Genomic DNA, 19084 nt, shown 5'->3' with positions numbered 1-19084 from the left:
TCAGATATGGAGAACTACAAAAGCCTGTCTGCAGATGAAGAGGTCCCAGTCCCCAAGAGATTGCTGGCACATTCTTGTATACCATGGGTTGTATGTGTACTGATGTTATCACATGTTGTACACAACAAAACAGTTAAAAGTCACACATAATGTAGGCTACACACTTAATACAACTGTAGCAAGCCAATCCTCCTAGAGGTCTGCTGAGTGTGCCGGCTCATGTTTCAGCCCAGCACTAAGACACCTGATTCAACTTATCAAACCGAATAAGTTGATTATAATGTGTATTATTGCAGGGCTGGAATAGAAGTCTGCTCACCCATTTAGATTCACCAGAAATGATGCTTTGGTAATAATAGCCTACTTACTAAGACGTCTATCATTTACAAACACTCTAGATTCTCTCTATATTGTGACATTTTATTTTGATTCATTCAATTTTGATTCATTCAAGTGAAGTGTTTAACTTGTTTTGATTCATTCAATGTTGATTCATTCAAGTGAAGTGTTTAACTTGTTTTGATTCATTGAATGTTGATTCATTCAAGTGAAGTGTTTAACTTGTTTTAATTCTTAACTTAAACATTATTCAAGATGCACTAGTGTCAATGTTCATTCATCACAGATCACAAATCTGCAATAAAAAGGTGGGAAAAAAAGGGGATCTGTCTCTAATTTGTCTGTTTCTGTGTTGCTTTAACTTTTTGTCCAGTTGTTAACTTTCCAATCGGTTTAATTTGATTGTCATGAAATTGACATAAAATTGTTTAGTGCGACTCCAACCCTTGTATTATAGGTACAGCACTGTACATGAAAAATAAGCAGCTGACAATGGGTAGACTAATAAAGAAAAGAAAAGAAATCATGTGGTGTGGGGAGCGTTGTAATTCTACCTACCGACAAAATCAGAAGATCAACGGCCTGGAGGAGGATTGCAGAGATGTTGGTGCTGATGCTGGGTAAAGACAGATTTGCACAATGTTTGCAAGTCAAAGCCACAATTTCCTTTACCCAAAGTATTCATTCATTGCAAGTAGGCCGATGTATTTACAGGAAGTGACCTATAATCATCAGTGTCATGACACCAGTATAATGAAAGAGCCATAAACTACAATATATACTAGAATGATAATGTAACGATACTGTAATCCAATTGGTAGCATATTACATTGGAATTCATGCTTAGTGTATCATGTACAATGTTATAATGTGTGTTACTGGTGATTTCTATCCTTTGGTGGGCAAATTTCACAATTGAATTTACTCAACACATTCACAAAAGGTGGCTTTAATCACAGTTTTGAGGTTTAGGTTGCTTGATGTTCATAGCTAGCTAGCAGCACAAGGTAAACACTGTTGTGGAAAATCTCTCTTCGTCCACTGTCAACACCAACAATCTCTGCAATCCTCCTCCAGGCCGTTGACCTCATGACTTTGTATCTGTATTCTAGCAGAGAAGAATTGGAAAACGAGACACAGCCATGATTGTCTTTCCTCCATTTTTTTTTGTTTGTGCTTACCCGGAACTAATGACAGGCAGAACAATGTTTCATGAGGGGAACATTTTCACGCAAACATCTGCTCCTCACCTGATTGGTTCCCGGCAGCAGTGTCCACGTCTAATTTGCATAAAGCAGAGCAGAGCTGAAATTTTTCTATATTGCTCTGCGCCGCTCTCCATCCCACAATCCCCTGCGCATGGCATAATATGCAACCTACCAACCTATGCTGGGTAATTGTAAACTTAAATTGTCGTTATAAACTTATCAACAACACATGCATTACCTTCAATCAATAGATAGTCATGTAAGGATAATCGATTATTCGCAGATAAATCATCATCCTCAGTGCAGGAGCAATATAATGAGAGACTCATTCTGGTCCGCACTCGTTTTTTCAGTGCGTAACTATTATTTTTGCAGGCCATCTAATAATTTGTTCTGGTAAAAATGTATTTGAACTCGCATTTCATTATCTGACATAATGGTAGGCAGCGTTTTAGGCTTTAAATTAGAGATGTACTATTTGTTCATGTGTTTTCCCATTTCTAAGCCTCACTGAACAAAGAGCCATTTGGGAGTCAAATGAACAGCTCATTTATTTGAATGAAGCCAAATGACCTGGCTCAAAAAGATTCGGAATGCCCATCACTAGTGCCGCGTTCAAGATTACTGGGAACTCTGAAAAATACGAGGTCAAATCATGAGGTCAGTGATCTCCAGGTCGGAAAGTCGGAGCTATAGAGGCCCGGGTTCCCGAGTTGCATTGCCGTGTTGTATAACCATTCAAATCAATTTCTCCAAGTCAGAGCTTGTTTTTTTTCCGAGTTCATAGTTGTTTTAAATGCACTGAAGTCAGAAGTCAGAGATTTCCGAGTTTCCAAATTCCCAGAAAATTTGAATGCGGCATTGTAGACTTAAGCAATAAGGCCCGAGGGGATTTGTGGTATATGGCCAATATACCATGGCTAAGGGCTTTTCGCACGGCACAACACGGAGTGCCTGGACACAGCTCTTAGCAGTGGTATATTGGCCATATACCAAAAACCCCAGAGGCGCCTTATTGCTATTATAAACTGGTTACCAACGTCATTAGCGCAGTGAAAATAAATAGTTTGCTGTACGGTGGTATACTGTCTGATATACCTTTGCTGTCAGCCAATAAACATTCATTTTCACAGGATTCATGCATTTAACCAGAGAGGAAGAGGAAGAGTGGCCAATTTCGGCAGAAAATCTGTCCTCTTCCAGCAGGTGGCGTTTTTCGTTGTTTCGCCCACCAAGCGAAGAGTTTTTGTATGAGGTCAATGAGTTTTGAATTTGGTCAACAACAAAAATGTATGATTTATTTGCTAGGTGAGGTTTATTCGATCGTAATGCGTGAGTTATGAGTACACTGCTATAAGTAGGACACGTGACATCCCAGCAACTTTGAGAAAAAAAACATTTATATCGGAGTTGTCTCTCGAGATGGCTATGCATATTCGTAGCGTTTCTCTCCATTGAATACACGCTGTTAACGTCAACAACACTCATCGAATATTCAAAATAGGATTTAAACAATGCGATGTATCCACCAATCCAAAGAAATTATAAAAGGGTAGACTGCCCGCCGTGCTGCTTTGTGGACAACGACTCCCGCGGAGAGATATGTAGAATCTTGTCAGAATATCTATTATCTTTGATTCAACAAAATCACGTGATGTGGGCGCCACCAGGAAGAAGGACCGGCGCAGGCGTGAAGAAGGGAATGATGGTGGATAGGTTGGCAACGCATCACGCTTGATGATAGCTATCGATTTCCAACAGTTCACTAGAGCTAATAGGTCGAACATCACTCAAAGGTACTTGCTGTTACTAGCACTGTAGCTAGTTCCCGTAGAACGACACCCTGGAACATAAAAAAATGCCGAACATTAAGATATTTAGCGGTAGCTCCCATCGGGAACTGTCTCACAAAATCGCCGATCGTCTTGGGATGGAACTCGGGAAGGTTGTGACCAAGAAATTCAGCAATCAAGAAACATGGTAAGTGTAAACTGTTAATGTATAAAAAGCTAATCTGTTTCAATCTTATGTTACAGAAAGATGAGTGAGAAACATTACGTTAGCGTGCTGCTTCTGACGCTGCCTCGCAAAGGTGCTTGGAACTTGTAGTTTGTCATGCATCTCTTGAGGTTAATTTTGGCGCTCAGTTTGTCTTGAGGGCGAACTACACTTCCCCGTACATTTCAACAAATATCTGGGAATTGTGAGAGCGGACAACCCATACAGGTTATAACCATGATTGAGTGACACGTTAAAAACACACGTGAAACAATTGTTGATGAAACATTGATGCAACAAGCGGGAGACTTCTCATTATGTGTTGTTCAGTACTTTGCTCATACCATAGTTATATTATATAGTTATCTACTCAACTCTTCTCTCGTCACTGCACTTCTAAGGCCCCTAACCCTGAACACCTGTAGGCTGTGTTTTCTCATGATCATCTATCATCATTAGTGTCATGCTGTGTTAGCAGAGAGTGTTGTTTACCCTGTCCTCCCCTTCACTTTTCCTCTCCCCTGGGCCCTAACAGTGTTGAGATCGGAGAGAGTGTGCGTGGAGAGGATGTCTACATCGTACAGAGCGGATGTGGGGAGATCAATGATAATCTGATGGAGCTGCTGATTATGATCAATGCGTGTAAGATCGCCTCGGCCTCCCGGGTCACAGCCGTCATCCCCTGCTTCCCCTACGCACGGCAGGACAAGAAGGACAAGGTGGGGGTGAGGGACAGACACCTAGTTACTTTGCTGTCACACCACCAACCATTATACCACGTCACCAGTTCAATTCCGAAAGTAAACCACATTTTCTTAATTGAAAAGCATTGGAATTTCAGTGTACTTCCTGAATTGAAATGGAATTGACCCCAACCCTACCATTATACCACATCACTGCCTAGTGACCCGACCACCCATGTTGTTGCCACTGACTGCATGGACAGACTCCAGCAGGCAGCTACAGCAGATGGATGGGACTGGGAGCATGCCTGGGTTTAGATTTGATTTCTCACTCCACATTTCTCATCTCCACTGATTTAAGTTCAGCCCCTGTGTGACCTCTGAACCGAGTGAGCAGTCATTGTGGGATCTGTTTGTTGTAGTCACCTGCCTGCCTCCATTCCTCTGATTATTTACATCAGTGTGTGTTCTTGTCCTCCCAATATAATGTATTGCATGTTCTATGTGTCTGCCAAAAATACACTGTACAAAAAGTGAACAGTATCACTTTTCTGTAGCAGAGTAGTTAGAAGTTGTTTTTCATTGACTTGAAGTTGTACATGTGACTGTAGTTTAGGATAGCCTGTCTGTTGACTGTGTAGTTTAGGATAGCCTGTCTGTTGACTGTGTAGTTTAGGATAGCCTGTCTGTTGACTGTGTAGTTTAGGATAGCCTGTCTGTTGACTGTGTAGTTTAGGATAGCCTGTCTGTTGACTGTGTCGTTTAGGATAGCCTGTCTGTTGACTGTGTCGTTTAGGATAGCCTGTCTGTTGACTGTGTCGTTTAGGATAGCCTGTCTGTTGACTGTGTCGTTTAGGATAGCCTGTCTGTTGACTGTGTCGTTTAGGATAGCCTGTCTGTTGACTGTGTCGTTTAGGATAGCCTGTCTGTTGACTGTGTCGTTTAGGATAGCCTGTCTGTTGACTGTGTCGTTTAGGATAGCCTGTCTGTTGACTGTGTCGTTTAGGATAGCCTGTCTGTTGACTGTGTCGTTTAGGATAGCCTGTCTGCTGCCCCTTGTGGCTTAGGAAGGAAATGTACTATGGACCAACTTTTAAGATGGAAGACTCAGCTCATATCATGTGATGTGAGTAGAACAAATGAGATGTGTGTGTGTGTTCGCTTGCAGAGTCGGGCGCCCATCTCAGCCAAGCTGGTGGCTAACATGCTGTCTGTGTCTGGGGCTGACCACATCATCACTATGGACCTCCACGCCTCACAGATCCAGGTCAGGAGTAAGGAGGGCACTGGGTTCTGGCAGTAGAGGTCAGGAGCAGGGAGGACAATAGGGCACTGGGGTCTGACAGTATAGGTCAGAAGTAAGGAGGACACTGGGGTCTGACAGTAGAGGTTAGGAGCAGGGAGGACACTGGGGTCGGACAGTAGAGGTTAGGACCAGGGAGGACACTGGGGTCTGACAGTAGAGGTTAGGACCAGGGAGGACACTGGGGTCTGGCAGTAGAGGTTCGGAGCAGGGAGGACACTGGGTTCGGACAGTAGAGGTTGGGAGCAGGGAGGACACTGGGGTCTGACAGTAGATGTTAGGAGCAGGGAAGACACTGGGGTCTGACAGTAGAGGTTAGGAGCAGGGAGGACACTGGGGTCTGACAGTAGAGGTTAGGAGCAGGGAGGACACTGGGGTCTGACAGTAGAGGTTCAACCAGTCAGGATATAGAGATACACTGAGTCCGTCAGATGTAAATTATTTTGCATCCCCCAATCCAACAGACAACACAATCAGCTAACACACACCACACATGGAGTTCTATAGGAGTTAAGTGACTGGCTCAAGGGCACAGTGACTAAAGATGGTTCCTGGGATGTGAAACCGCTAGATGGCAGCCTCTGACTCCTGTCTGTGTGTGTCTGGTATCTCCAGGGTTTCTTCGACATCCCGGTGGATAACCTGTATGCTGAGCCTGCTGTACTGAAGTGGATCAAGGAGAACATCGCAGAGTGGAAGACCTGCACCATCGTCTCTCCAGACGCAGGGGGAGCCAAGAGGTGAGGCAGGACAGAGTGGTCAGAGGGATTTTGGCCAAAATATGAAATGTGATAGATCAGAGAGAGGAGACGGAGGGGGAAGAAAGAGAGAGGAGTATGGGAACCACTGTCCACGCTATAGACGACTGCTTTAAGAACATTAACTTCCTCTCTTTTTTTGACCTTAGGTGGTTTTACCCCTGAACCATATCTTTCTTTAACTCGGCCTTATCTGTGGTGAAACGGACTTTAGATTCACACGTCTGTGTGTCTAACTGCTCCTTCACACGAACAAATCTTTACGCGATAACAATGGACCGACTTGGTGACTGCTGTACCTCTGTCACTTGGCTTCCTCTTAACACTGTGTATTGTGTTCTGTGTGACAGAGTGACGTCCATAGCGGACAGACTCAACGTGGACTTTGCTCTGATTCACAAAGAGAGAAAGAGGGCCAACGAGGTGGATCGCATGGTGCTGGTCGGGGACGTCACGGACCGGGTAGCCATCTTGGTGGATGACATGGCAGACACCTGTGGTACTATCTGTCACGCGGCCGACAAGTAAGTAAAGTGTCACCTTATGACCTTGACTAATCTTGACACACGTGTCTATGCCCAAGCAATGGGTGTCTGGGCTGAATCTTACCTAAACTGCATCACTGATTTATTGTCAAGACATTCGTATTACAGAGCTGTGGAAATACCCACCACCATTTCACTTCTCATCCAAATGAGAGTCCTTGCAGCAAAAATCAGTGTATCCATACAGGTACATTTGGAGGTTCTATATTACCCCACACGGTTTCTTAAGGAGCTACTGTCCCTCCACCCTCAGGCTGATCTCAGCTGGTGCTACCAAGGTGTATGCCATCCTGACCCACGGTATCTTCTCTGGCCCGGCCATCTCCCGCATCAACAACGCCTGCTTCGAGGCCGTGGTCGTCACCAACACTATCCCTCAGGAGGAGAAGATGAAGACCTGTCCTAAGATACAGGTCAGGGGTCACAGCACTGTCCTTGGATATAGGTCAGGGGTCACAGCACTGTCCTTGGATACAGGTTAGGGGTCACAACTGTCCTTGGATATAGGTCAGGGGTCACAGCACTGTCCTTGGGATACAGGTCAGGGGTCACAGCACTGTCCTTGGATACAGGTCAGGGGTCACAGCACTGTCCTTGGATATAGGTTAGGGGTCAAAGGTTGTATTACTGACCTACGTTACAGGTCAGAGGTTATAACATAAGTAGACTGTTATACTTTCCAATAATGTAATGGTAGTTTAAGCTGAAATTCTGTTGTTGCTACTCTGATGATGTTTAACATCTAAGACAACGGCAAGTAGTTTGAATTATCGGGTCACCTAAACATTTTAAATTCTAAAATCATAAAAAATTGTTCATTCTATAAATGAGCGAAAAGCACAATGTTTCTGTTTATAAACGGTGAATAGTCAGTCTGACGCGTATCTGGATGTTTCCTGAACGTAGTTTGTGTGTTATTAACCATCCGTTTCTCCTCTAGGTGATTGACATCTCTATGATCCTGGCTGAGGCCATCCGCAGGACCCACAACGGGGAATCTGTCTCCTACCTCTTCAGCCACGTCCCCTTGTAACGCCCCACACACACACACACTGAGTCACCTGGGGCACCGTTCAGGAGGACACAACACCACAGAACATTCAGATAGAACAGACATGGCCATCTCTCATGCAGAATAGGGAATTTGGGGAACAGATATGATTGTCTTTTAGGTAGAATAAGGAATGTGGAGTCGGCTCTTCATTCCATTTCTATGCCCAGTATTCTGGAATGTTTCTCATCATTGAATAGAATCCAGCCCTAGTGTTCTGTTACACCGAACAGAGGAAGAGGGAATGTCCTATACAAACACCAGGGTTGGACTCGATTCCATTTCAATACCAGTCAATTCAAGAAGTACACTGACATTCCAATTCTCTTCAATGCTTTTTGAATTAGGAAAATGTGGAATTGGATTTGGGATTAGGTTTACTTTCTGAATTGACTGAGATTGAAATGGAATTGACACCAACCGGGGGAAACACAACCATTATATTAGCATCACTCTGCTGCTAATGCTAACAAACCATGTAATAATTACAATTAGTAGGATCAATGATTGTTAATAACATGTTCATTTTGACTCTCTCTCCCCTAAACAGTGATAGCATCCCAAATGGCACCCTTTTCCTACATATTGAACTTATTTTGACAAGTGCCATATGGGCCCTGGTCAAAAGTAGTGCAATGTACTGGGAGTAGGGTGCAATGTCTATCGGGGGGGGGGGGGGGGTGTGTAAGCTTTGATTATTTATTTTAAGTGGGTGAACTCACACACACACACACAGATACATACATACATACATACAGTGGGGCAAAAAAGTATTTAGTCAGACACCAATTGTGCAAGTTCTCCCACTTAAAAAGATGAGAGGCCTGTAATTTTCATCATAGGTACACTTCAACTATGACAGACAAAATCCAGAAAATCACATTTGTAGGATTTTTTTTCTGAATTTATTTGCAAATTATGGTGGAAAATAAGTATTTGGTCACCTACAAACAGGCAAGATTTCTGGCTCTCACAGACCTGTAACTTATTTTTTAAGAGGCTCCTCTGTCCTCCACTCGTTACCTGTATTAATGGTACCTGTTTGAACTTGTTATCAGTATAAAAGACACCTGTCCACAACCTCAAACAGTCACACTCCAAACTCCACTATGGCCAAGACCAAAGAGCACCAGGCTGGGAAGACTGAATCTGCAATAGGTAAGCAGCTTGGTTTGAAGAAATCAACTGTGGGAGCAATTATTAGGAAATGGAAGACATACAAGACCACTGATAATCTCCCTCGATCTGGGGCTCCACGCAAGATCTCACCCCGTGGGGTAAAAATGATCACAAGAACTGTGAGCAAAAATCCCAGAACCACACGGGGGGACCTAGTGAATGACCTGCAGAGAGCTGGGACCAAAGTAAAAAAGCCTACCATGAGTAACACACTACGCCGCCAGGGACTCAAATCCTGCAGTGCCAGACGTGTCCCCCTGCTTAAGCCAGTACATGTCCAGGCCCGTCTGAAATTTGCTAGAGAGCATTTGGATGATCCAGAAGAAGATTGGGAGAATGTCATATGGCCAGATGAAACCAAAATATAACTTTTTGGTAAAAACTCAACTCGTCATGTTTGGAGGACAAAGAATTCTGAGTTGCATCCAAAGAACACCATACCTACTGTGAAGCATGGGGGTGGAAACATCATGCTTTGGGGCTGTTTTTCTGCAAAGGGACCAGGACGACTGATCTGTGTAAAGGAAAAAATGAATGGGGCCATGTATCATGAGATTTTGAGTGAAAACCTCCTTCCATCAACAAGGGCATTGAAGATGAAACGTGGCTGGGTCTTTCAGCATGACAATGATCCCAAACACACCGCCCGGGCAACGAAGGAGTGGCTTCGTAAGACTCATTTCAAGGTCCTGGAGTGGCCTAGCCAGTCTCCAGATCTCAACCCCTCAGAAAATCTTTGGAGGGAGTTGAAAGTCTGTGTTGCCCAGCAACAGCCCCAAAATATCACTGCTCTAGAGGAGATCTGCATGGAGGAATGGGCCAAAATACCAGCAACAGTGTGTGAAAACCTTGTGAAGACTTACAGAAAACGTTTGACCTCTGTCATTGCCATCAAAGGGTATTTAACAAAGTATTTAGATAACTTTTGTTATTGACCAAATATTTATTTTCCACCATAATTTGCAAATAAATTCATAAAAAATCCTACAATGTGATTTTCTGGATTTTTTTCCCCTCGTTTTGTCTGTCATAGTTGAAGTGTACCTATGATAAAAATTACAGGCCTCTCATCTTTTTAAGTGGGAGAACTTGCACAATTGGTGGCTGACTAAATACTTTTTTGCCCCACTGTACATACATGCATACATACATGTCTTTACCTAATGTGAACATTCTCCTCCTCTTCATAATACTGCTGTTACAGTACTTCTGCTATGCTACAAAAAGAGGGTGAGATGGATGGTTGGATGTTGACTGACTACAGGTCAGTGGAGGCTGCTGATGGGAGAACAGCTCATAATAATGGCCAGAACAGCATCAAACACCTGGAGAACTCGTTGGATCTATTTGATACCATTCCACCCATTCCACTCCAGTCATTACCACGAGCCCATCCTCCCCAATTAAGGTGCCACCAACCTCCTGTGCTTCAGGTATTTTATTATTTTGGTCATTTAATTGTATCAGTTTGAAAGACGAGGTCATAGTACGTTAAGTGAATCAGAATGAGCTATAGTTTACAATGCCACTGATGTTTCTCTGGGTGATTCAACATAGTCTGTAGAGACTTAAGTCTTTTAAAAAAGGGGCAATCCAGGATTGATAATTCTATTTTTGGACTTCTAAATTAATTATATATAGCTACTGAAGAATATAACGTATAAATGCCTCTTACGTGACCTGCATCCCTAGCTCTGTCTAGGAATTTGAGTAGGTACACTCCTTCAACCCCATCCCTCAGCTGCTAAGCTAAACAAGTAGCAGGGTGACTGCCTCTCTTAAGACTATTGGGAATCATTCTTTCAGTGTGGGTGCAGAGGAGGCAGGTTTTGCTCTTCGAGGTTGTCGTTTTGAAGTTGTCTAGAAGCTGTTGGTTTTTAGCTGGAGGTCATAGCTCTGCAGGATGGAGCTTCCAAGAAAACATAAGTCTTTATCTGCTATTTTACATATTTACTTAACTTTTTTTTCAATAACATTTGTATAATAAACTCTCAAAAGTGGTATCTGTCTGACTTTTAAAGTTTCGTGTATGTGCTTATATTCTGTTGAATCAGTGCACCAAATATGTGATGGCTGAATGTGATCTTATTAAAGAGATGGTGAAAATGAATGAAGCCTGGATTCTGGTTTGTTTATTAGGCGTCTGCTGCTGGTAACACACCAGTGATTTATACAGGCTACAGTTGCATAGTAGGTGATTCATAACATTTATAACAGTATGGGCTAATTCATAATGACACGTAATCAGTACTGTACACACTTCAATTGTTGGTGTGGTCTCATACCACAGCTTATTGCTGGTGCAGGAGCTCCAGTGGCATATTTAACCTATAAGAGTAAGGGCTTATAAACTACTGTATATGGAATTGTTTAAAGGTCATACCAAGGATAATTTTAAATTTTAAGACCCCTTGAAGTATACAACAATTTGGCCTTACTGCTATTAGCTATTACAACAGTCCCCCCCCCCCCCCCCCCCCAAAAAAAAAAAAACATCTAAAGGATGTTTTCAACATGTATTTAACCTGTATTGTTGGTGCTAAACAGTCTCCATATACAGAATACTTCCATTCATTACCGGGACCTTCAGGTGAGTCTTAGAGCAAAACATGTAGGTGTTCGTGAGAGTCTCATCTTTCCATAGATATATTGGTGTGTAGCCCAAACTGTTCAGACACAGACGATTTTGTGAGATAACTTTTTTTTTCTGGACGTCTCATGGTCTGACACACATCCTATGCTCTGTTCGTCGCAGATGTGAAAGTACGACAGGCGGATGCTGTGGGTTTTTTATTTTCTTTCACCTTTATTTATCCAGGTAGGCCAGTTGAGAACACCTTTATTTATCCAGGTAGGCCAGTTGAGAACACCTTTATTTATTCATGTTAAGGTGCGTGAATGAGGACCCAAAAGCGAATTAACGTAAACAGAGCTTCTTTAATAAGAAAACAAACGTAGGCTCAGATGGACCGGCAGGTTCCGACAGGACAGGACAAGGTTGCAGCAAACATGACGATAGTCTGGTTCAGGCATGAACAACACAAACAAGAATCCGACAAAGACAGGAGCAGAAACAGAGAGAGATATAGGGACCTAATCAGAGGGAAAAAGGGAACAGGTGGGAAACGGGGTGAATGGGTAGTTAGGAGGAGACAAGGAACAGCTGGGGGAAAGCGGGGGAGAAAAGGTAACCTAATACGACCAGCAGAGGGAGACAGGGTGAAAGGAAAGGACAGAAAGACACAACATGACAATACATGATAATTCAGGTAGGCCAGGTGAGAACACGTTTATTTAACCAGGTAGGCCAGGTGAGAACACCTTTATTTATTCAGGTAGGCCAGGTGAGAACACCTTTATTTATTCAGGTAGGCCAGGTGAGAACACGTTTATTTAACCAGGTAGGCCAGGTGAGAACACCTTTATTTATTCAGGTAGGCCAGGTGAGAACACCTTTATTTAACCAGGTAGGCTAGTTGAGAACACCTTTATTTAACCAGGTAGGCCAGGTGAGAACAAGTTTTAATTTACAACTGCGACAAGGCCAAGATAAAGAAAGCAGTGCAACACAAACAACAACACAGAGTTACCGAAGTTGCCGAAGTCAAGGATCCGTAGGATAGTCAGTTTTACGAGGGAATGTTTGGCAGCGTGAGTGAAGGAGGCTTTGTTGCGAAATCGGAAGACATTTTGGATTGGAGATGCTTAATATGAGGAGAGTTTACAGTCTAGCCGGACACCTAGGTATTTATAGTTGTCCACATATTCTAAGTTAGAACCGTCCAGAGTAGTGATGCTAGTCGGGCGGGCGGGTGCGGGCAGCGACCGGTTGAAGAGCATGTACTTAGTTTTACTTGCATTTAAGAGCAGTTGGAGGCCACGGAAGGAGAGTTGTATGGCATTGAAGCTCGTTTGGAGGTTAGTTAACAGAGTGTCCAAAGAAGGGCCACTAGTATACAGGATGGTGTCGTCTGCGTAGAGGTGGATCAGAGAATCACCTGCAGCAAGAGCGACATCATTGATATATATACAGAGAAAAGAGTCGGCCTAAGAATTGAACCTTGTGGTAACCCCATAGAGACTGCCAGAGGTCTGGACAACAGGCCCTCCAATTTGACACACTCTGTCTGAGAAGTAGTTGGTGAACCAGGCGAGGCAGTCTGAGAAACCAAGGCTGTTGTCTGTCGATAAGAATACGGTGATTGACAGAGTCGAAAGCCTTGGCCAGGTCGATGAAGACGGCTGCACAGTACTGTCTTTTATCGATGGCGGTTATGATCTCGTTTAGTACCTTGAGCGTGACTGAGGTGCACCCGTGACCAGCTCGGAAACCGGATAGCACAGCGGAGAAGGCAGGGCAGGATGGATATAGGTCTATAACAGTTTGGGTCTAGAGTGTCACCCCCTTTTGAAGAGGGGGATGACCACGGCAGCTGTCCAATCTTTAGGGATCTCGGACGATACGAATTGACAATTGACACACATCCAATGCAAAAACCAAGATATCTCTAGTCTAATGGATTTTTATGCTGATTTTTGTATTATGCTAATTCGATTTCTGTGGGGAGCGGGCATTGACCTTATTAAGAGATCAGCCAACAATCAATTTTCTGTGATAAACGCTCCCTGCCGGACATTGACTGATAGATGATGCTCTCCAATCGATGGAGACCGGTCGAAGAAATTCATCCAATGGTAATTCTAGAAGGGGCGTGAACCCCTCAACCCCGTAATGACAACAGCAGTGCTCCCTACACCGTTATTTCCTGTCGGTGTTGTAATGAATTATTCTTAACTCTATACAACCCATATTGTATTTAGTATATATTTTCCATTCATTATCTTAGGCGTAGTCGAGTCGGTTTATACTTGCGTATACCCTCCACTACGCCACTGGGTTTTACAAGAAGTGCACTCCGACATGAGTGCGCTGGTATTACGTTTGCTGTCCTTTCAGGATCACGAAATTGTCTGTAACACAATGAAGGACTATAAATTCGCCACTGAGCAAACATGTCTATAATACATATAAAGGCTGTTAAGATTTTCATGTTTCAAGAAAGTAGTGTGTATATTTGGTCTGGTGAATCGGTTTGATGCGCTGACTGAATGGAAACGGATCATGTTGAGTTTTTTACCTCGCTGGTCTCGGGAAGAAATTAAGCTTCCTCACTGTCCAAGACCGAGTCTACAAATGTGCCCGACACCGAGACAAGGCCGAGACACTCAATATGTGGTCTCGAGACCGGATTCGACACCGAGAACTTAAGTAAAGTTACTTAAGTAAAAATACTTTTTCGGGATATCTGTACTTTGACAATTTTCACTTTTACTTCACTACATTTATAAAGAAAATGATGTTATTTTTACTCCATACATTCTCCCTGACACCCAAAAGTACTCATTACATTTTGAATGTTTAGCAGGACATGAAAATGGTCTAATTCAAACACTTATCATCCCTGGTCATCCCTAATGCCTTTGATCGAGCGAACTCACTAAATATATGCTTCGTTTGTAAATTATGTCTGAGTGTTGGTGTGCCCCTGGCTATCCGTAAATAAAATAAAAACTAGAAAATGTTGCTGTCTAGTTTACTTAATTTATGGAATTTAAAATGATTTATACATTTACTTTTGATACTGAAGTATATTTAAAACCAAGTAGTTTTAGACTTTTACTCAACTTTTACTCGAGAGTGACAATTGGATCCTTTTTCCTACCACTGGGGGATTTCTTGTAAGTGCTTGTGACCGATTTGCACAGCCTTGTCTCATAGACTAGACATAACATAGTAAATATAAATACGGGATATTCAAATGAGTGTGCTGCAGTATGCTACCTTTGGTATGGTTACATAAGACATGGTTACTTAAGGCCAGAATGAAAGTAGTTTGGTTGGTCAGTGTGAATGGGAGGACGCATAAAGCAAATGTTTAGAAACCCAAAGGTTGTGAATTCGAATCTTATCATGGGCAACCTTAGCGTTTTAGCTAATTAGCAACTTTAACTACTACTTTTTAGTCATACATTTAACCTGAACACTTTAACCTAATTCCTTAACTTAACCCTTAACCCCTAGCCTAGCTAACATTAGCCAGCTAGCTAACGTTAGCCACCTAGCCACTTAGCTAGAATTCGTAACATATCATACATTTTGAAAATTCACAACAGAGTATGTATTGCAAATTCGTAACATATTGTAAGTTTAGCAAATTTGTAACATATTGTAATGAAACAGCAGGGAGCAGGTCTCGAACCCTCTGCCTTCTAGCCCGAAGTCCGGCGCGCTATCGACTGTGCCCCAAAAGCATGCTCAAGCGGCAGAGTCGATATCCGCGCTTATAAACACAGGGTTGTTACAATATAATACACATTGTAATTTGTAACATACCATATAGAATGGCTGGTGGAAATCCACAAATTAATACATACATTATGAAATGTAACATATCATACTAAATGTAATTTCTTGGATATGTGTACATAATAATACGAAATGCTCTGAGACCAGGTTGCACATATCTAACTATGGCTAGGCTATAAAATGAGATAATCATCTGTAGGATAAACAAATCCTTTTCGGTGTTCTGGTAAGTAGGTTAAAATGTATTCTTTAAACTGTTGCTCAATGTGTTACGGTGCGTGAATGAGGACCCAAAAGCGAATTAACTTAAACAGAGCTTCTTTAATTACCAAACATAGGTAGGCTCAGACGGACCGGCAGATTCCGACAGGACAAGACAAGGTTACAGCAAACATGACGACAGTCTGGTTCAGGCATGAAACACAACAAACAAGAATCCGACAAGGACAGGAACAAAAACAGAGAGAGATATAGGGGACTAATCAGAGGGAAAAGGGGAACAGGTGGGAGAAGGGGTGACGAGGTAGTCAAGAGGAGACAAGGAACAGCTGGGGGAAAGCGGGGGAGAAAAGGTAACCTAACAACGACCAGCAGAGGGAGACAGGGTGAAGGGAAAGGACAGAGACAAGACACAACATGACAGTACATGACAGTACCCCCCCACTCACCGAGCGCCTCCTGGCGCACTCGAGGAGGAAACCTGGCGGCAACGGAGGAAATCCTCGATCAGCGCACGGTCCAGCACGTCCCGAGAGGGAACCCAACTCCTCTCCTCAGGACCGTACCCCTCCCAATCTACGAGGTACTGGTGACCACGGCCCCGAGGACGCATGTCCAAAATTCTACGGACCCTGTAGATGGGTGCGCCCTCGACAAGGATGGGGGGGGGGGGGGGAAGACGAGCGGGGGCGCGAAGGACGGGCTTGATGCAGGAGACATGGAAGACCGGGTGGACGCGACGAAGGTATCGCGGAAGAAGAAGTCGAACTGCGACAGGATTAATGACCCGAGAAATACGGAACGGACCAATGAACCGCGGGGTCAACTTGCGAGAAGCCGTCTTAAGGGGAAGGTTCTGAGTGGAGAGCCAAACTCTCTGACCGCGACAATATCTAGGACTCTTAGTTCTACGCTTATTAGCAGCCCTCACAGTCTGCGTCCTATAACGGCAAAGTGCAGACCTGACCCTCTTCCAGGTGCGCTCGCAACGTTGGACAAAAGCCTGAGCGGAGGGGACGCTGGACTCGGCGAACTGAGATGAGAACAGCGGAGGCTGGTACCCGAGGCTACTCTGAAAAGGAGATAGCCCGGTCGCAGACGAAGGAAGCGAGTTGTGGGCGTATTCTGCCCAGGGGAGCTGTTCTGACCAAGACGCAGGGTTGCGAAAAGAAAGACTGCGTAAGATGCGACCAATAGTCTGATTGGCCCGTTCTGCTTGACCGTTAGACTGGGGGTGAAAGCCGGAAGAGAGACTGACGGAAGCCCCAATCAAACGGCAAAACTCCCTCCAAAATTGAGACGTGAATTGCGGACCTCTGTCCGAAACGACGTCTGACGGAAGGCCATGAATTCTGAAAACATTCTCGATGATGACTTGTGCCGTCTCTTTAGCAGAAGGAAGCTTAGCAAGGGGAATGAAATGAGCCGCCTTAGAGAACCTATCGACAACCGTAAGAATAACAGTCTTCCCCGCTGACGAAGGCAGTCCGGTGACAAAATCTAAGGCGATGTGAGACCACGGTCGAGAGGGAATAGGAAGCGGCCTGAGACGGCCGGCAGGAGGAGAGTTACCGGACTTAGTCTGCGCGCAGACCGAACAAGCAGCCACGAAACGACGCGTGTCATGCTCCCGGGTGGGCCACCAAAAACGCTGGCGAATGGAAGCAAGCGTACCCCGAACGCCAGGGTGGCCGGCTAACTTGGCAGAGTGAGCCCACTGAAGAACGGCCAGACGAGTAGGAACGGGAACGAAAAGAAGGTTCCTAGGACAAGCGCGCGGCGACGGAGTGTGAGTGAGTGCTTGTTTTACCTGCCTCTCAATTCCCCAGACAGTCAACCCGACAACACGCCCCTCAGGGAGAATCCCCTCGGGGTCAGTGGAGGCTACTGAAGAACTGAAGAGACGAGACAAAGCATCAGGCTTGGTGTTCTTAGAGCCCGGACGATAAGAAATCACGAACTCGAAACGAGCGAAAAACAGCGCCCAACGCGCCTGACGCGCATTAAGTCGTTTGGCAGAACGGATGTACTCAAGGTTCCTATGGTCAGTCCAAACGACAAAAGGAACGGTCGCCCCCTCCAACCACTGTCGCCATTCGCCTAGGGCTAACCGGATGGCGAGCAGTTCGCGGTTACCCACATCATAGTTACGTTCCGACGGCGACAGGCGATGAGAAAAATACGCGCATGGGTGGACCTTGTCGTCAGAGAGGGAGCGCTGAGAAAGAATGGCTCCCACGCCCACCTCTGACGCGTCAACCTCGACAACGAACTGTCTAGAGACGTCAGGTGTAACAAGGATAGGAGCGGATGTAAAACGATTCTTGAGGAGATCAAAAGCTCCCTGGGCGGAAACGGACCACTTAAAGCACGTCTTGACAGAAGTAAGGGCTGTGAGAGGAGCTGCCACCTGACCGAAATTACGGATGAAACGACGATAGAAGTTTGCGAAGCCGAGAAAGCGCTGCAGCTCGACGCGTGACTTAGGGACGGGCCAATCAATGACAGCTTGGACCTTAGCGGGATCCATCTTAATGCCTTCAGCGGAAATAACAGAACCGAGAAATGTGACGGAGGAGGCATGAAAAGTGCACTTCTCAGCCTTCACAAAAAGACAATTCTCTAAAAGGCGCTGGAGGACACGTCGAACGTGCTGAACATGAATCTGGAGTGACGGTGAAAAAATCAGGATATCGTCAAGGTAAACGAAAACAAAGATGTTCAGCATGTCTCTCAGGACATCATTGACTAATGCCTGAAAGACAGCTGGAGCGTTAGCGAGGCCGAAAGGAAGAACCCGGTATTCAAAGTGCCCTAACGGAGTGTTAAACGCCGTCTTCCACTCGTCCCCCTCCCTGATGCGCACGAGATGGTAAGCGTTACGAAGGTCCAACTTAGTGAAAAACCTGGCTCCCTGCAGGATCTCGAAGGCTGAAGACATAAGAGGAAGCGGATAACGATTCTTCACTGTTATGTCATTCAGCCCTCGATAATCTATGCAGGGGCGCAGAGACCCGTCCTTCTTCTTGACAAAAAAAAACCCCGCTCCGGCGGGAGAGGAGGAGGGGACTATGGTACCGGCGTCAAGAGCTACAGACAAATAATCTTCGAGAGCCTTACGTTCGGGAGCCGACAGAGAGTATAGTCTACCCCGGGGGGGGGTGGTTCCCGGAAGGAGATCAATACTACAATCATACGACCGGTGTGGAGGAAGAGAGGTGGCCCTGGACCGACTGAACCGCAGATCGTGATATTCCTCCGGCACCCCTGTCAAATCACCAGGCTCCTCCTGTGAAGAAGAGACAGAGGAAACAGGAGGGATAGCAGACATTAAACATTTCACATGACAAGAGACGTTCCAGGAGAGGATAGAATTACTAGACCAATTAATGGAAGGATTATGACAAACTAGCCAGGGATGGCCCAAAACAACA

At 44.6% G+C, this 19084-nt stretch overlaps 1 protein-coding gene across 2 annotated transcripts; it reads left to right on the top strand.

The window, feature by feature from the left end:
- Positions 1-1686: 1686 nt before the first annotated feature.
- Positions 1687-11174, top strand: LOC110504558 (ribose-phosphate pyrophosphokinase 1). Of its 2 annotated transcripts, none has more exons than XM_036969712.2 (7): positions 1687-3527; positions 4081-4264; positions 5397-5495; positions 6147-6271; positions 6640-6813; positions 7088-7247; positions 7775-11174. In XM_036969712.2, the coding sequence occupies exons 1-7, from the start codon at positions 3406-3408 to the stop codon at positions 7865-7867; spliced, it is 957 nt and encodes a 318-aa protein (XP_036825607.1). In that variant the 5' UTR covers positions 1687-3405; the 3' UTR covers positions 7868-11174. The 2 variants fall into 2 exon arrangements, with proteins under 2 accessions (XP_036825607.1, XP_036825606.1); XM_036969711.2 differs by having other exon boundaries at positions 4081-4270.
- The last annotated feature ends 7910 nt before the right edge of the window (positions 11175-19084 follow it).

Source organism: Oncorhynchus mykiss, chromosome 25 (genome assembly GCF_057628025.1).
Source record: "Oncorhynchus mykiss isolate SJ-2025 chromosome 25, ASM5762802v1, whole genome shotgun sequence".
Taxonomy (NCBI): Eukaryota; Metazoa; Chordata; class Actinopteri; order Salmoniformes; family Salmonidae; genus Oncorhynchus; species Oncorhynchus mykiss.
The sequence above is the reverse complement of the archived record's forward strand: the minus strand, read 5'-3'. Positions and strand labels throughout refer to the sequence as shown.

What these genes read in the sequence shown, in the direction of transcription:
- LOC110504558 (XM_036969711.2), top strand. Translation starts at nt 3,406, where the DNA reads ATGCCGAACATTAAGATATTTAGCGGTAGCTCCCATCGGGAACTGTCT. An exon ending in ACAAGAAGGACAAGGTGGGG is followed by an intron (nt 4,271 to 5,396) that starts GTGAGGGACAGA and finishes GTTCGCTTGCAG; the next exon opens with AGTCGGGCGCCCATCTCAGC. An exon ending in ATCTGTCACGCGGCCGACAA is followed by an intron (nt 6,814 to 7,087) that starts GTAAGTAAAGTG and finishes CTCCACCCTCAG; the next exon opens with GCTGATCTCAGCTGGTGCTA.